The 16,394-nt window shown below is 38.4% G+C and overlaps 1 protein-coding gene across 1 annotated transcript in view; it reads right to left on the bottom strand.

Moving 5' to 3' along the window:
• LOC139967439 (nucleoplasmin-like protein ANO39) overlaps positions 1 to 15,151 on the bottom strand; it is a 55,984-nt gene extending 40,833 nt beyond the window's left edge. The window contains exons 1-7 of the mRNA XM_071971227.1: positions 14,993 to 15,151; positions 12,917 to 13,026; positions 11,549 to 11,671; positions 7,108 to 7,198; positions 6,029 to 6,159; positions 5,041 to 5,148; positions 3,288 to 3,328 (exon numbers count right to left, since the gene is read on the bottom strand). Of these exons, the coding sequence (XP_071827328.1) occupies positions 3,288 to 3,328; positions 5,041 to 5,148; positions 6,029 to 6,159; positions 7,108 to 7,198; positions 11,549 to 11,671; positions 12,917 to 13,026; positions 14,993 to 15,017 (629 nt within the window). The 5' untranslated portion in view covers positions 15,018 to 15,151. The remainder of the gene's footprint in view (positions 1 to 3,287; positions 3,329 to 5,040; positions 5,149 to 6,028; positions 6,160 to 7,107; positions 7,199 to 11,548; positions 11,672 to 12,916; positions 13,027 to 14,992) is intronic.
• Positions 15,152 to 16,394: the final 1,243 nt, after the last annotated feature.

Here is a 16,394-nt window from a genome sequence, read left to right as displayed (position 1 = left end):
GACTTGCACACACTTAAGGTAGGTAGACATACTTAACTACCAAGTTAACTCACTGTGTACATTTTGAATGGTTTAAAAGCCACTGCCCCACACACAAATACATACACATGCAGGAAGACACACAACATTACCCCACATCGGAAATATCCTGAAACTTAACGCCGATAACTCTTCAATGACAATGCACTGTGGTCCATTTGACTGAGGACACGATAAGCCAGCTGCCAAGCCAGCCGCTGACCGACTGAATGTAACTCGACTCGACCTGACCGACAACAGAGATAAACTTGAATAGTCAATCAGTGTGTGGTTGCTTACGTCTCGTTAGCTCGGTTGACCAAAGCAAACGGAACATGTTGCCTGTGCGGTGGTTCTGCCCAGTCAAGAAATAGCTGGCGAAATCAATTTTGCGAGGTTATCAAGTTCAGCCAGGTTGATCCCTTGAATTCCACATAGAACACGAGTAAATGACAGTACAAACAGCAAATCATTGTCAAAATTATATGTTTCGTTCGATACGTTCTCATTAACTGGAATCGGTGAAGCAAGTTTGCAAAGTATGTTTCGTCGCATCAATTAAAGCAAGTTCTTTCGACAAGATATGTAGATCAAAACAATATATAGCAAAGTATAAAACCTCTATCATTTTGGCAACTAATCAACGGAACTTAACAACATTTTTACTCAAACGGGAACCAAAAGGCTGAAAAACAATCCTCTTGTTCCTAGTTTTTTACACAATCATATGTCCCAGCTAATTAAAGCAATCTTGAATAACCTGGCACACACAATAACAGCATCAAACAGTCACAATTTGTTATTACTGTAAGTCTGTAATCTTTATGCTACACATGTAGTGGCAATTCTTTGTACTGAAAGGCCTTTTCTGTGATCTATATTATTACTGAAGATTTTGAAATAGCAGTGGTATTTTGCGAACATTAATTTATAATATCAACAAATTAATCTCATTTAACAGACACACATTTCCTTCTGCACTCAAGATGAGTTTTGAAATGGTTTTGTATAAAACAACATTGTGAAAGTACATCCCTATCTTGTTGACCTTTGTTGGGTGTCTGTATTATAATATCAATAAATATGCAAATTTCAGTCCAAAAATAAGTCAAAATCAGGTATGAGTCAAGAACAATTTCTAGCTCTGGGTAAAGGAAGTAAATCAGTACCACTGATGCAAACATTCCCTCCAAACCTTCCAATCTCACACAGACGTTTTCAAAGAACTCATGAACGTGGGAACACGTTCAGGAATACGCGGTCACACCTCAAAATCAACAAGTTTCAACATGAACTTAACATTAATGTTATTAAATCCCCCCCCCCTTGTTTTTTTTAATTTCACCTGAACCTCAAAGGGACAAACCAAAACTCCCATCCAGAGGAGAAAACTTTCTGACGGAACCGTCGCAAACAGGAAGGACGGCCCTTCCACCTGCTTCAAGAGGAAATTGACAAGCTTCGGATACAACTTAAAATTCACCTGCGTGAGCACCACAGACCACCAGGGAGGAAATCCATCTCAAACTCAATTCAGAGGCACAGGCAATCCTATCCCGTCACAGCAATATCAAATTGGCTGTTTGGGTAACATCTCATAAGTGATCACACTTAAAATAGCCTACAGAAAAGGAACAAGTCCTATTTTTTGCCACGTTGTTGTTGTTGCTGGTGTTTTTTTTTCTTGTTTTTTTTCTTTATTATTTGCCTTGAGATGAGGAGGGGTGAGGGGTTATTACCTGTTAGACTACAGACTTAACATCAATAAATACAAACAGTTTTGCAGTTCATCAAAACTTTTACTGGTTAAAGCATTGGGGTATGTACTGTATGTAACTTAACTATTATTTCTACTACTTCTGAAATTTACAAATGAAATATATCTAAGATGCCTGAGTGTTGAAAACAGCCTCCAGGTGGGGTAAAGGGAGGAAGGGCTGAGAGTGAGAGCAAATAAATCCTTTGCCTTTTCTGAACATTCACATGTTTATAAGCATGTAAAGAGCAGTTGGTGTGGAATGAACACATGCATATAATATGCTCGGGAATGTTCTGTTTGATGATTGCCACTTTTGAATGTTCACAGAGCAGAGTTCATGCAAAACCAGACCTTAAGTGATTCTGAACTCAATTATTCTAGCATAGTTGCCTGCACTTCTACTCTCCCTCATGGTTCTGCACTCGTACTCGGGGTATCCTGAAATCTAGCACACACTCAGTACAAGATTTAAGTACTCATACTTGTGTGTTTTTAAAGCCTGGTATTGATACTCATATCAAGGAATAATTCTATGTATACTCCTCCTACTGGTACTGTTTGCACTCCTACTACAAGTTTATGCCCTGGTGCTAATCCTGGGGATCTGTGTGGGGTTACCAACTGCACTGAACATGTTGTTTTCTCAGCTCAAAGACTTTGTCGCAGGAATCATGATATGAGAGAACAGTATAGAGTGGTATTAGCATTGGAATCTGAGAAAGGTTTGGAACTGTTCATACTGTCAGTATGAGTGCTCTGAAGCATATTAGAGGAGAGTAAATGCAGTGGTACTATCATTGGAATATTGCCCCGACTTGACTGCACCAAAGGTAAGCCAGTATATTTCTATGCACAGTGACCTGCATCTCTACACAGTCTGTTCTAACGACTAGAGCAGTACTTCACAACCTTTTGATTTGAAAAATTAAAAAAAACACTCCCTTAACCAGCATTGGATGTACAACTTGTTGCTTATGCCTGTAGCTTCGCAAGCACTAGTATCCTGCCTCTCACCTATTGGGGTGCATGCACCCTATGCTAAGCAATGCTGTGCTGGAGGCAGCCAGGCAAAAATCAAATTTGAATGCAGCTCTTTGATCATCAGTTTTATGATGGATACCACATCGGTACTAGAAAAAAACAATTATTAAGACTTTTGTTTTAAATTATGACAAAAATGGAAGGAGGTTTGAACAATCTTTATTCCCCTTTGCATCTGAGTATTACCGACGAATGTTGGTGTCGCACATGTTTGTTCTCAAAGTAATATTTGGTTGCTCAGTAATAATTTTCATTTGACAAAAAAAATTAAGTCCAGGAGGATGTCTCTGCTTGTTCAAGGCTGCGTTATTTTGTGCAACACCACCAGGGATTGGCAAAATGGTCAAACCACAGATGGATCTACAGAAACAGCTGCTGCTCTTCCAAAGACGAAGATGACAGACACATAAAACGGATTGAATACATCGACGTGAGCGAAGTAGCGTTCTATGGAAGCAACAAATCTTACCTATCGTCTTCCTCGTCACTGTCGTCGTCACCCATGCTGGCCTGCCAGAGAGAAGACAGAGAGGACTTTAAAGTATTCAGTTGCAATTTGTTCGAGTCACTCCCAGATTAATGTATGTCGTCCAGTTACAGAGTTGTTGACCATTAACAATTCATAATCATGGACGTTAAATATGAATGTGAGAGACTGACTTCGGTCAGCTTGTGGCTTTGATAAGCCAATGAGGCTTCTTCGCAAGTTCATGCTTGCAGGATGATCTAATATACATACATACATAAATACATTTGTGATGTGACAGCTACAGTCAGTACTGCATTGCGACGATACAGACATTGTCGCCATCGACGAGTCAAGGAAGGAGAAGAGACACCTCGGCAACAAATCTAGTCCACTACACAAAATTGCATCGGGAACGAGGAAATGTCCCGTAACATTCACCGCCCATGCAGATAAGGATATTTACTGTGACAATTGTGGGACATAAACTCTTTACTGTTTGGACTGAACAATAATTAAATTCCCTAATAAGGAAACAAAAGAGTTTTGTTTGTTTGGTAAATTCAATTAGATCTCTTAAAGTGTTCCCATCATGCCTTGTGAAGGTTATGAGAGTACTTGAAACAAAATATATATTTGGACGTATCCATGTGGAATAACGTTGCTCGTTTCGAAAGGGAAAATAATCAATAACAAGATAGCTGAACTGACTCATGTTTTCTTGAGGAAGTATGTTAAAGGTTTGACAATTAGATTAGAATATGGAATGTATATTTTCAATATCTACAACTATCACGCATAATGCTGTTAAAGGAGTATTTCAGTGGCAGACCAATGCGACACTTATATGGAACATATTGCACACAAGTTAGATCTTGATGTCTTGTCCTAAACTCACGACATGGTGGGTTGAATGTAGCCTATGTTAACTGACTTAGATCCATCGATTCTTCCATCGAGGTGATGACAGTAGGTGGGCTGAGATGTCATCCAGCAAATGTTAATCACAAAACTTAACTTTCCTAGTATAATGTTCATGTTGATTTATACTTGTAATAGCTGTCATTGTTGTTCTCTGCATTGAGAATTTTTTTTTTATTATCAAACTGCAAATTTCTTGTCGATATCTTATTTTCCTCTGTGAATAAGGCAGTATAAACATTATAAAAGAGAAACAAGGACATTTTTCAGCTGGAATGCCACGATGACATCTTTAACTTTGCTGTTGCCATATATGCATTCACACCATACCACCAAATTGAAAACTTTGTATCTTCGCCATACAAAGTGCTACGAGGATGTAGTTTTGGCCAAACCATGCAGAAAATTACCAGCATTTAATATTAACTCCATCAACTTTAGCCACCGGAATATCCATCTAAATTAGAAAACTGACTGGTTAAGTATAGGAGTGACATAATGCCATCATTTTTTTGTCATTTTTTTGGGAGGGGGGAGGGACAGCAATGCATGAATTGAACTCTTCAACTGTTTTATTCACTTGGCTGCAAATTACCGACATCTCCAATTTGTTTTGATGGTGTATATGGATGTCATACACAACACCACAGAACTGCAGAGTGTTCTTTTACTTGGTATTGCTTTTGTATCAACATACAGTTGTTTACATAGCTCTGTGTTGACTTGTCTAACCTTAAACCTTCCCTTGATAAGGGAATGCCTTACAATACTATAACATAGTAAATAATTACTGAGCCTTTAAACTATTCCATTTCTAGTATCAAATTGAACCTACATCGAAGTCCTCATCTTCTTCACTGTCGTAGTCATCGTCGCCAACATCTAAAACACCTGCTTTCGGACCGGCTTTCTTCTTGGAATCACCTGTTTCATCAAGCTTGGCCTGTGAAGAGAAAAAATAAAGACATGACGCTGGAACGATAGAAAAACCAATAGATGACACTGGTATCATCAAGCTTGGACCGTAGGGAAAACAACAGATGACACTTGCATCATCAAGCTTGGGCCTTAGGGTAAACAATAGGTTACACTTGTATCATCCAGCTTGAACTGTAGTGAAAATAATATATGAAACTTGTAGTAACATCAAGCTTGGACGGTAGGGAAAGCAATAGATGACACTTGTACCATCAAGCTTGGGCCTCAGGGAAAACAATAGATGACACTTGTATCATCAAACTTGGACCGTAGGGAAACCATAGATGACACTTTGTATCATCAAGATTGGACCATAGGGAAAACAATAGATGACACTGGTATCATCAACTTTGAACCGTAGGGAAAACAATAGATGAAACTTGTATCATCAAGCTTGGGCCTCAGGGAAAACAATAGATGACACTGGTATCATCAACTTTGGACTGTAGGGAAAATAGCAGATGAAACTTGTATCATGAAGCTTGGCCCGTAGGGAAAACAATAAATGACACCTGTAACATCAAGTTTGGACTGTAGGGAAAGCAATAGATGACACTTTGTATCATCAGGCTTGGACCATAGGGAAAACATGGAACCTGTATCATCAATTACACTACCATTAATGTACGGTATTTGTGACCTAATCTAATCATCAATCTTGCTTGAAAAGGAATGCACACATTCTAGACACAAACCAAATTGAAACCATCACATATCAATCCTGCACAAATTTGTCATTGAAAAGAAAGTATATAAATCTGACAAATGACATCCTTTCTCCTTTCTTCATAAAATTGTGCCCTTTCATAATATCTACAAATACTGACAACTATTTTGTATTTTACCTTCTTGGCTGGCCCATCATTTGTCGATGATGGTCGTTTCTTTGCCTGGGCTTTAGGCATGACCTTGACTGGACTCTCATCGGCCTCGTCGGCCTCATCGTCTAATAAATCAAGGTCGTCCTCGTTCACTTCTGCAATGGAAGAATTGTTTAAAGTCAGTACCAGAATGTCTCTATGGCAACAACTTAACCCGGTCATAAATCCTCCCCATCAAAAATCAGTACCTATATTGTGATAAGCGGGGGAAGTTTTGCATCATTACATTTATACGTTACAGGGTGACTAACAGAGAGGACCTTAGGACAAATGCCTACTCTATACAGTAGCATTCCCAAAACAAATCAAATTAACAGTTAGCAAGTCTTGAAAATGGGAGCATTAGGTAATAGGTCCAGGCCCCCCTTCCACTGGAAGGGAAGCTGTTTTTATCATGTTGTCTGTTTTTCTTTTGTGCATTTCCCTGTCTGGTACTCGGACCACACTTTCTTACATAAATATGTTGCAAACTGACTCTACCTTGATTCTGTCCGGCCTCTGTGTTATTGCAAAACTAGGAAAGTATCACCCTAAATTAGAACGATGCATATTTCTTGCCATGCAGGAACCTTAATAAACTTCAAGTCAAGTGTACTGATAATAACGCACCACATCTGCACTGCAAAAAGGATGTCCATCCTTGCATGGCTGAAACATGGTTCTACCATTCACTGTACACACAGTTATTCCATTGCCAAGTCACCATGTGCTCGGTCCCCGGCTGACAATCTCCTAGATTGTCCCAATGTACTCAATATAGAAAAAGTTAGCTCTGTAACCCAGCTGGTCCAGAAGTTAATGCCCTTTGAAAAGTATTGCACAATAGTCAATTTATCAATTTAAACTGAAAAAGTTGACGTAATTTGGATTCTTAAAACTTGGCCTTCCAAACCTTCCCATCCCATTGTTTTTCTGTAACTGTTCTTTCCTAAATCTTAATAAGACTTACAATTTGAAATTACTTAGTATATTGCCATAGTACGGTCAATTAACCAAACTTTACTGACGATGGCTGCATTAATGAGCAACAGTGCGATACTCACCAAGTGCATGCTGCCCAGAGAGGTACACTGGACCGGATCCCGATACCAGCCTCAGGGTAAGGGGAGGCTGAGCCCCAATATCCAGAATAGTCTAAAAGGGAAAGTTCAATATGTCAACATTGTCAATATAGATTAACACTGAACCATAGATTAAACCAACATATAACATACATTTATAAAAATGTTTATTTTATTTGCTCTAAAATAAATCACAAAAGCTGTCAGAGTAACCCACTTTATACTTCACAGTCTCCTTAGTTAGAGACAGAGAGAGATAGAGAGACAAAGTAATTTGGGGAGGGGAGGGAAAGTGGGTGGGGGAGGGAAGTACTTCAAGTCAAGGGATTAATTTCAATTTATCTGTTATTGCACAACATAGAATGTGCTTAATTAGTCATACTGCTACACAAATTATACAAAGATGCATGAAATTACTGGTATACATTTTGGAAAACTGGTTATGTATGCTGCTTTCCTACTTAAAGTGGCCATGACACGAAAATTTCAAAGTCCTATATTTTTGGGATCCATCAAAGAATGTTCTCTAAAACATGTATCAACCAATCTGCCAGTTTAAAACTTGATTTTTCAAGTCGAAAATTGAGAATGAATTTACCCTTTTCGGCGTTTGAAACTTTGTTTACTCGAAAATTTTCCGATTCGCATGACGTCATGTGACGTCACGTTTTGAACACATATTTGTTGTCGCTGCTACGGTACCATTCACGTACACAGTAGACAAGTACACATACCACTAGTAGTTACTAAACAAAACACCGATCACAAGTGCGATATCAAATCAAAATTTCCTGTGAAATGGCGGATCCAGAGCCAAATGCGGCAACCGAAGTTCAAAGTGATAATGGTTCTTCACTAGGCAGTGAAATTGGTCTATAATTAGAGTGCCCTTTCTCATATTCGAAGCAGAGAGTGAAGGCGATGATCATTCCAATATTGAACCGAACGCTGAGGGTGGAGCGGAGGTGTTAGAACCGTATCAGTTCGAGCCTGTTAAACGAGCCGAAATTGAAGCTCCACAACATATCGAAGAAGAAATCCGTTCGAAACCATTGCAAGGAACATACAACGTGGTAAGAATTTATTAACGAAGCATTTTAAAACAAAATCCAGTCCATTTTGTGCATGTGTTGTTGGAATTCGCGGAACACCCTAAACCGTATTGTGCGTTGTGTTACGGTAACTTACAACCCATATGTAGAGCGTGTAGTACTAGTAGGGTTGGTTGCATACTGAAAGTTTGGCTCGGGGATGTAAGTTGCATTATGCAGCCATGCTAGGTAGGCATATGTGTTATTTCATACTCATTATTACTTGGCTAGTACTTTGGCCTGGAGTTTTGCAAATCAATTTTCTGAAACAAAAGAATGTTTCATGATACATGGAAGGTGTAAAATCACAACAAATGTAACCATAACTGTACATTGTGTGCCTGCTTGTTATTGTGGACATCATGGCCAACATTAATACATTTTGAACTTTCATAAATTTTTTCCCAGGCAGTACAGATACATAGCCTACGGTCAACAGGTTCAATGATACTTGGGGTTCCTAGCAAGACACGTCAGGGTTGTGCTACCATCATGTGCAGTCCAAAGGATCAGAAGTGATTTTCCAGCCAATGGTCATTACACTGGATTCAAGTTGCCAGGAGAAAACTCATTGTATAGGAAGCCTTTCTAAACTACGATTGTGTTGGATTATCAATCCGTCAGGGTTCCCTCAGTGTTGATATTTTGAAATTCAAGACTTTTAATTCAGGATGAAAAGGTTATTTTCCAGACCCAACATCAACAATAAAAGAAAAGGCATGTTTTCATTTGGACACAAGTATTGGCGTGACCGTGATGTCATATAATATGTGCATAAGGGAACGGGCATTGACCTTTTTAGGGGCATTTACCTCGTTTGATTCGTACCTTTAATCTGGAAGCCAAAATATCCATATCACCAATGATATTTGACAGAAAAGTCATAATAAAGACCAATGGAGGCAGCAGAACTCTTGAATGTTTAGACTGTTTCTTCAGCAGCAGTTGGTTTGTTTTGTAGTCTTTCTTCAAAAACTCAGCAGTACACCCTGTTAATGGTCTTCGATTGTTTTAATGCGTGTGATGCTGTGTTTCACATTGCCCATCAGTGTTGTATGTGTAGTCGTGCGTGGGTAACATTTTTGCATGTGAGTTGCGTCGTGCAGTGTTTCTTGGTTTAAATAACCCTGTATTGTATTTGCTTCTGGATTATTCTAATTAATTTGTCACAACAACGATTGATAGCGATGGACATGCAACTGCTTTGTAGGCTTAAAGCAAAAAAATTCATGTAAGTTGTTTTCTTTTAACCTCCTTTGATGTCACAAATTACATTAGTGTAATTTAAGAATGATAATGTTTATGGAAAGTACAGTTTTACTTTTATGTCATATAATACAATGATTGTTGTTAATGTTAGTTCAGATTGACCAGAATGACTGTCTAGAACTGATATTGAATAAATTTTGTTCAATGATTTAACACTTGAACTATGTTGTGTGAATTTTTGGCTCTGTGACTTTAAAATAAATCGCTTTGAGATTTAATTAAACAACCTTTGGAATAAAATCTTTTTACCTACCTATTTTGACCCATCCCCATTACCCCCCCTCCCTCCACAACATAATAAATGGTTTTCCTGGAATAGGAATAAGAAATTATTGCTATAATTAACTGATCCAGCATATTCCAGAAATAAATTGGGGCACTGAGATTTGTTCACTTGAAGATGTAACCCATCGCTTCTGAAGCTAACCTCATAGCTTATTAGTATACAATAGAGCAATGAAGGGGGTGTTAATTTAGATGATACAGTAAAATCTCTTCGTCTATTGCGACTTCAGTGTAGTAACGCTAATACTATAGTACTACTAGTGCTCGGCGCGCTACCTCCTAAGGATCGCCACTTGCCCCATTGGAGGTTTCCTGTTCCCCGGTCTGGTCTTCAGAGTAGTTTTTTTGTGGATTACTTGACAAAAGAATGACTCTTTTATGTCGAACCGTTAAAGTCCATTTGTTTTATTTCATAACAAAAAGGAGGGATCGTAGTATGCTTCCGTGAAGTGTTCGCTTCATTCGGAGCTGCATACTGGCTAGGCCCAGTGAAATCGGCGCTGGTGTTGTGCACTAACTTGGTCATAATCGCCGTGTTTTTTTTCGTCCTTCAGCCATGGATGAAGGCTAATTGCATGGGTAATGATATTTATGCAGCCCCAACAACACAACGGACCGGCATTTCTCTCGGATAGTTTACAACAGTTGTAAAACAAACTTGAAATTTCTAACGATATAGCGTAATACAGTGGTTGTTCTCTCAGTGTAAATGTGCGTGTACTGTATATGGAACGGTATGATCGTCGCGCATCCGATACATGCCTGAGCTTTGCACGTGTGTTCCTAACATGACGTCATCATTGTCTTGTTGTGAAATCGCATTCTCAGATATCTATTTTCGGATGCGAATATTAAAACGTTAATTACTAATTAGTCCTTTAGGTTTTCAAGGTGTTGAGGATAGTTTTGAACATAGATTTTCTCATAGATTCAGAGGAAGTTACTCTCGATGAGTTGGATTTTTCGTGTCATGGCCTCTTTAACAATTAATATGCAATTTATAGTTATTGCAAACAACCGTTTAAGTAAGTAGTGAATGCATGCACCATTTCACACAAGATTTTTGATATGATCATTTGAACTCAATAATCCTATTACCATAATATATCATACAACACTGAGAGGACAAGACAGATGAGCAGGGAGGAATGAACGTGAAGGGTAGCATGTACTGTAGGAACAGACTGGCTACTGTACATTTGATGTATGAGGGTGCTATTTCACTACTACATATATGTATAGTGGCACATATTCTGCAATGACCTTCACTGTTCAACGGATGACTAAGTTCAAAGTCTAGTCTTCATTACATTGTCACAACAGAACACAACACATTGAGTGCTACTAATATTTTCCTAAATATTATGGTTTTTGACATTTTTGCATAATTTTTCAAATATGCTATATCTTAAGAGTTTGACCTCCACCCACAACATTTACCAACCAAGAAATCAAAATGGGACATGGACATTCTACGTGCTAGGTTCATACAAGCTACACACGACGTGTTATCATGTTTACTCGCCGAGGTGTCAATCACATTACAGACACACATCGCATAGATGCCTTTCGTCTTCGGCAAAGAATCGAAAGTACTTAAACTTCTACCATACCGTCTACAAAAACTACTAAATATTATTTGAGAATTTATGAAGCAATTCAACCGTATTGCATAGCACTTTAAAATGTGATACAAGATGATTTACTTCTTGTAGGGTTTGTCTTATTTGTTAAACAATAAACCAACTGTTCTAAAGATAATGCTAACAACTGCTTACACTTTCATTCAGACCCAACTTCAGGGAAAAGAGTGGTTGAGTGACACTGTTACCATCAAAGTCCTCTGCCTGTACTTCAACCACATTCCTCTCGTCTGGTTTGGCTTTTACACCCAGCACAGCCTGTCGAGACGACAAACATAAAAGTTACTCAGCTTTTGACCATCTATTTAGCATACTGTAAGGTACAGTTAGTCAATTCATCCACTAGAATACTAGCTCAACAGTCATTTTACAGATATATTCTTAATATCAAAGGAAGTATCGAATACGGAAAACAAACGTTGAAGAACATGGATCGGCTTTGAATGTGCAGAGAAGTTTCATTCATGTTTGGAAATATGAAATAAAGGACCACAAACATGAAATGTATTCCAGATTGGGAACATTGAGGGAAAAAAAGTCATATAGATTAACATAAATATGACCAGGAGTTTCATCCTTTCTCATCACTCCCATACAGTACATGATCAGTACAGAATAGCTTTTTTAAAAAGTTGTCTCACCGAAATGTAGACTTTTCTTTCAATTTCCTCCAAATAAATTAACTTTTGCCGAAGGATAGGCACTGCAACCTAACCCCATTTCTAAAATCTTGATCTTTGTATCAACTGCTTCCATGAGTGTTTTTTTTATATTGGAGAACTCCTAACTGTTCTGCAAATATTCTCTTTCTTAGAAATTTCCCTCCCGTCTGACTAAAATAGCGCCCAAATATTTTTGGTGTACGAGGAGGACTTTCATGACCTGTCATTGCATTTATTCACTGAATGACATTTGCCTTGTTTCTGCGTATACAGACTGTGGACTGTTTAATCAACCCAGCAAGTTTAATGTACGAAGCCTTATAATGAGGAGTAGAGAAATCTCCGTCAATAATCGTAACCCCGTTTTCAGCTCTGTTTTCTCCATGTAGGGCAAATAACTGTTACTTTCTTAGTATTGTTTGTGTAGCTTAGTCTAGTTACTCGCTAATAATATTAAGTACTAGTTTATAAAGTTGGGGCAAAATAAATGTTGCACTGATGTCACAGCCCTGGTGACAGATTCCCTTTACTCCACCAAGCCATGTTGTTACCTTCCAGGCAGCCTGGGCCAGTCATTACCCAAGTAGGGGCAATAGCCAACCTGTTTAATGCGAAACCAATTTAATCCGTGCAAGATTCTCACGTAACAATAGAAGCCATATGAAATCACAGTATCCTTGAGATGTTGTATATGAGGTCGCCTTCCTCATCAGCACTTGTACATTGCCTACCAATAGAATACATTATATTGAAACAGTATTATTAAGTATTATTGAGCTCTTCTTGGACACATGTACCTTCAGTGAGAAACATCACTATCTTTCAAAGAGAAGTTACATACCTGCTTGAGGAACAGAAAGTGAGTGAGACCAGAGGTGTCAAGGTCATCCTCTTGGTCCTCCTGGTCTGGATCCCAAACAATCTCCTTCTTCTTGTCACTCAGCTCAGCTCCTAAGGATGCAAGAAAACAATATATAAACTGCTGTCCTTCACCATGAATTCATGTACAAAATGTGTACATACATGTGTGTGCTATTAAAGAAAATTGTGCAGGCTGCACTACAGATCACACAGCATGTTGCCTGCAGGTCTGTTGGCAGGCTAAGAGCAGACACAGATCACATGGGCCATGTAGGATAGACTTTGCTTCCTTGCCTTAAAGGTCACATATATACCTTTTAAAGTGAACAGAAATGATAAACACACTAAATGTAGCTTTTAGCAGCTGGTTGTTAATTTGGGTTTTCCAAATTGTGTGTGGTACACCAAATGAGGTAACAACTGGTCAAACTCAGACACTTTCTTAACTTTAGCATCAACCAACTGAAATGAACTGGTGGACCATAGCCCATGTTTCTTTCACTTGTGAAAATTTGCTTGGAAACTTTCTCAAGTGAGTTATTCGTCGCATAGCAAAACAAAAAATTGAAATTTATCATAAATTCAGAGACAGCAATTTATCTCTCCTACAGCAAGCATAATTGAGTATGTGCATTGTGACTTATTCATCTTCCACTCTGATAATATACGACGGGCCAGTGGTAATGTATATAGTACAAGGCTACAGTCAATGTTTTGCTAGTGTGGTGTGGTGATATGTAAAAATTTGTGTCATTTCCTACGGTGTGCCAAATTAGCGATGTAGAAGAGGCTGCTAGGTAATTGTTTTTCATGTTAACCTTGATAGACAATTGTTCTTCACTAACACATGTCGGAGTACCTGCAGAATACCCCCCATTTTTTGGATATCCTTTTTGGTGAAAACAGGATACGCGGTACGCAGTCGTAAGTTATATAGAGGGCGTGAGAGTTATTTTGTACTTAGAAATTTTTTGGAAATGTTCCAGTATTTTGATTCAGTACTTTGATTTGGCTACGTGGTACTTGGACAGAGTATTTTCTGGTGGGGTAATTTTAAAGTATTTGCCTACGTTGCCCGAATAGATTTCAAGTTAAGAGCGTATTAATTTTTTGGATGGCTACGTGGTACGTCGTGACTGTTATTATCGCACACAAGGGAATATGACATGTTTTATAAATGGCTACGTGGTACGTGGTTGAAATGTAATTTTTTATTGATGGCTACGCGGTACGTAGTGAAATCAGGGTTAATGTAAATCATGTGCATGTGGTACGCGGTATGTCGTGACTGTTTTAATTGTACACAATGGAAGTATAATATGTTTAATAAATGGCTACGTGGTACGTGGTTGATCTAAAAAAAATAATTGATTGCTACGCGGTACGTATATAGTAAAGTTACGATCACTGTGATTTGAGCAAAAAACATTATTTTTCGAAGTATAAAGAACTAAACATCAACTATTGGGTTTACGTTTTAAGGAAAGGTTTTAATTTAAGTTTATAAATTTTCTATGAAGGTCTGCGTAACGCGTAGGCTATCTATAAATATTTGTCCACTGCGTACCTCGTAGCCTATCTATAAAAATATTTTAAAGTAGCGGGGTATTCTGCAGTTTAGCCCACATGTCGAAGGCTTCTTCAATCAAGCTCAATTTCTTCACAGAATTCAAAAAGACATTAGGCCGAGGCTTAATCATGTTCCATAATGCTCAATGATATTATGATCAAATGAAGACAAGCCTAGCGAGATATTAGGTTGAAATATTATACCTAAACTTAAGCCTACAGCTGCATTTGTCACCAGCACCAACACAGATTGACAATCAGTTAACAACCACATGCATGTACGCCGCACTTAACATGTGCGCACAAAACGACCTACGCCTAGTGTTATTTAGAAAATACATTGCATGTACGATAGGCTATCTTCAAACATTGTTTGGAAACCAAAAAAGATGCAACAGAAACCTGATGAACCAACTTAATACAAAGTTAGCCTCGACAGAAATCGGATTTAACAACCAACTTTCGGACAAGCAACTTCTACACTTACCCCAGAAATACTCCCTGACAGCCATGTTGATAATATGGATCGTTCTCGAAAATATGGGAAAATCGTGCTGATTCTTCACACGTGGGACTCCGGTTCAGGCACCTGCAAGGATCGAAAGGAAAGATATATTGCGCAATTTCTCGAATTCAACAAACATTTCTACGTGGTAGACCATAAAATCGCCAATGGAAATTGCTATAAATCAGTGAGATTGTTCCAGAACCAGGCAAGCCAATTTATTTGTTGACGGAACCGTGCGTCATGTTCACTATACATGCCCCTATAATATCGTCATAATCGCTTCAACTTCTCGAAAAGTGGGCCCAGTTCTTTTTGCAATAGACCTAATTCTAATATATAGAAGTCGGGAAATGTTTCATGTTTTCAGGTATCACTTTTGTGAAATTCCCTATTTCCACCCCAACCGAAAATATCAATGAGCACTTATACTTAGATAACAATCAATATTGGGGAACGCTCATCCCTGTATTTGCCGTATTGCTTGAGATGCGAGGGACTGTCACGCGAAATATGTTTAAAAGGCAAATGAATCTCAATGTGGCTGTGTCCCCTTGTAATGACAGTCGCCCCGCGACTAGGGGACTCTTGTGTCCTCTCCCCTATTGTTCGTGCTATCACCAATAACAGTGTATACGTCACTTATAATGACACCGTTCGAATCAACGTCCATTTCGGCTCCCATCATCACCCCCCCCCTTCACCCCGTCCCCCACCTCCGACTATTATTTAAACATTTATCGAAGATACATATCATTTTATTCACGAAACGTGAACCATCATCTTTGACCAAAAGGTGGCAAGAAGGATCACAATGATATAAGCAATGATCAATCGTTCAATAGATTTCTGTTGTAAATTTAATTGGGGAGACATCCGGACAAGTCCCATTAGCAATCCCCCACCCACCCCTCCATTAACGGTTAGCTATGTAGGTTTTACTTTATCAGTATTGATATAAATGATGTATAAGTGATGACATCATTGTATCAAATATAAGACATAATTCAATACATCAGGCAACATTTTATATCTTATATTACCCTAAGAGAGTTCAAAATACATAATACACAGATATAGATTATCAAAGTTATTCCAGTTTATTCTCCAGCACTTCAATGTTTATTTATATTTATCATACAATTGAAGGTAAAGTATAGTCGGCAAGGGTTGTATGCGCAGCAAAGTGAACATGATCCTCCACGTCATGTCGATAATACCCCCCCCCCCCCCATTTTAGCAACAACCACATCTCCACCCCTTCCTCTCTCAATCAAAATGTTATCCCAATGGTATACAGGTTCTTGTGATTAATCGCACATTGCAAATTAGAATAATTGCATTCTTGACATAAAATAAAAAATGCACGATTGATTAGCAGACG

The sequence above is a fragment of the Apostichopus japonicus genome, chromosome 5 (genome assembly GCF_037975245.1).
Source record: "Apostichopus japonicus isolate 1M-3 chromosome 5, ASM3797524v1, whole genome shotgun sequence".
Classification (NCBI taxonomy): domain Eukaryota; kingdom Metazoa; phylum Echinodermata; class Holothuroidea; order Aspidochirotida; family Stichopodidae; genus Apostichopus; species Apostichopus japonicus.
Note: the sequence above shows the minus strand (reverse complement) of the source record. Positions and strands in the feature narration are given on the sequence as shown.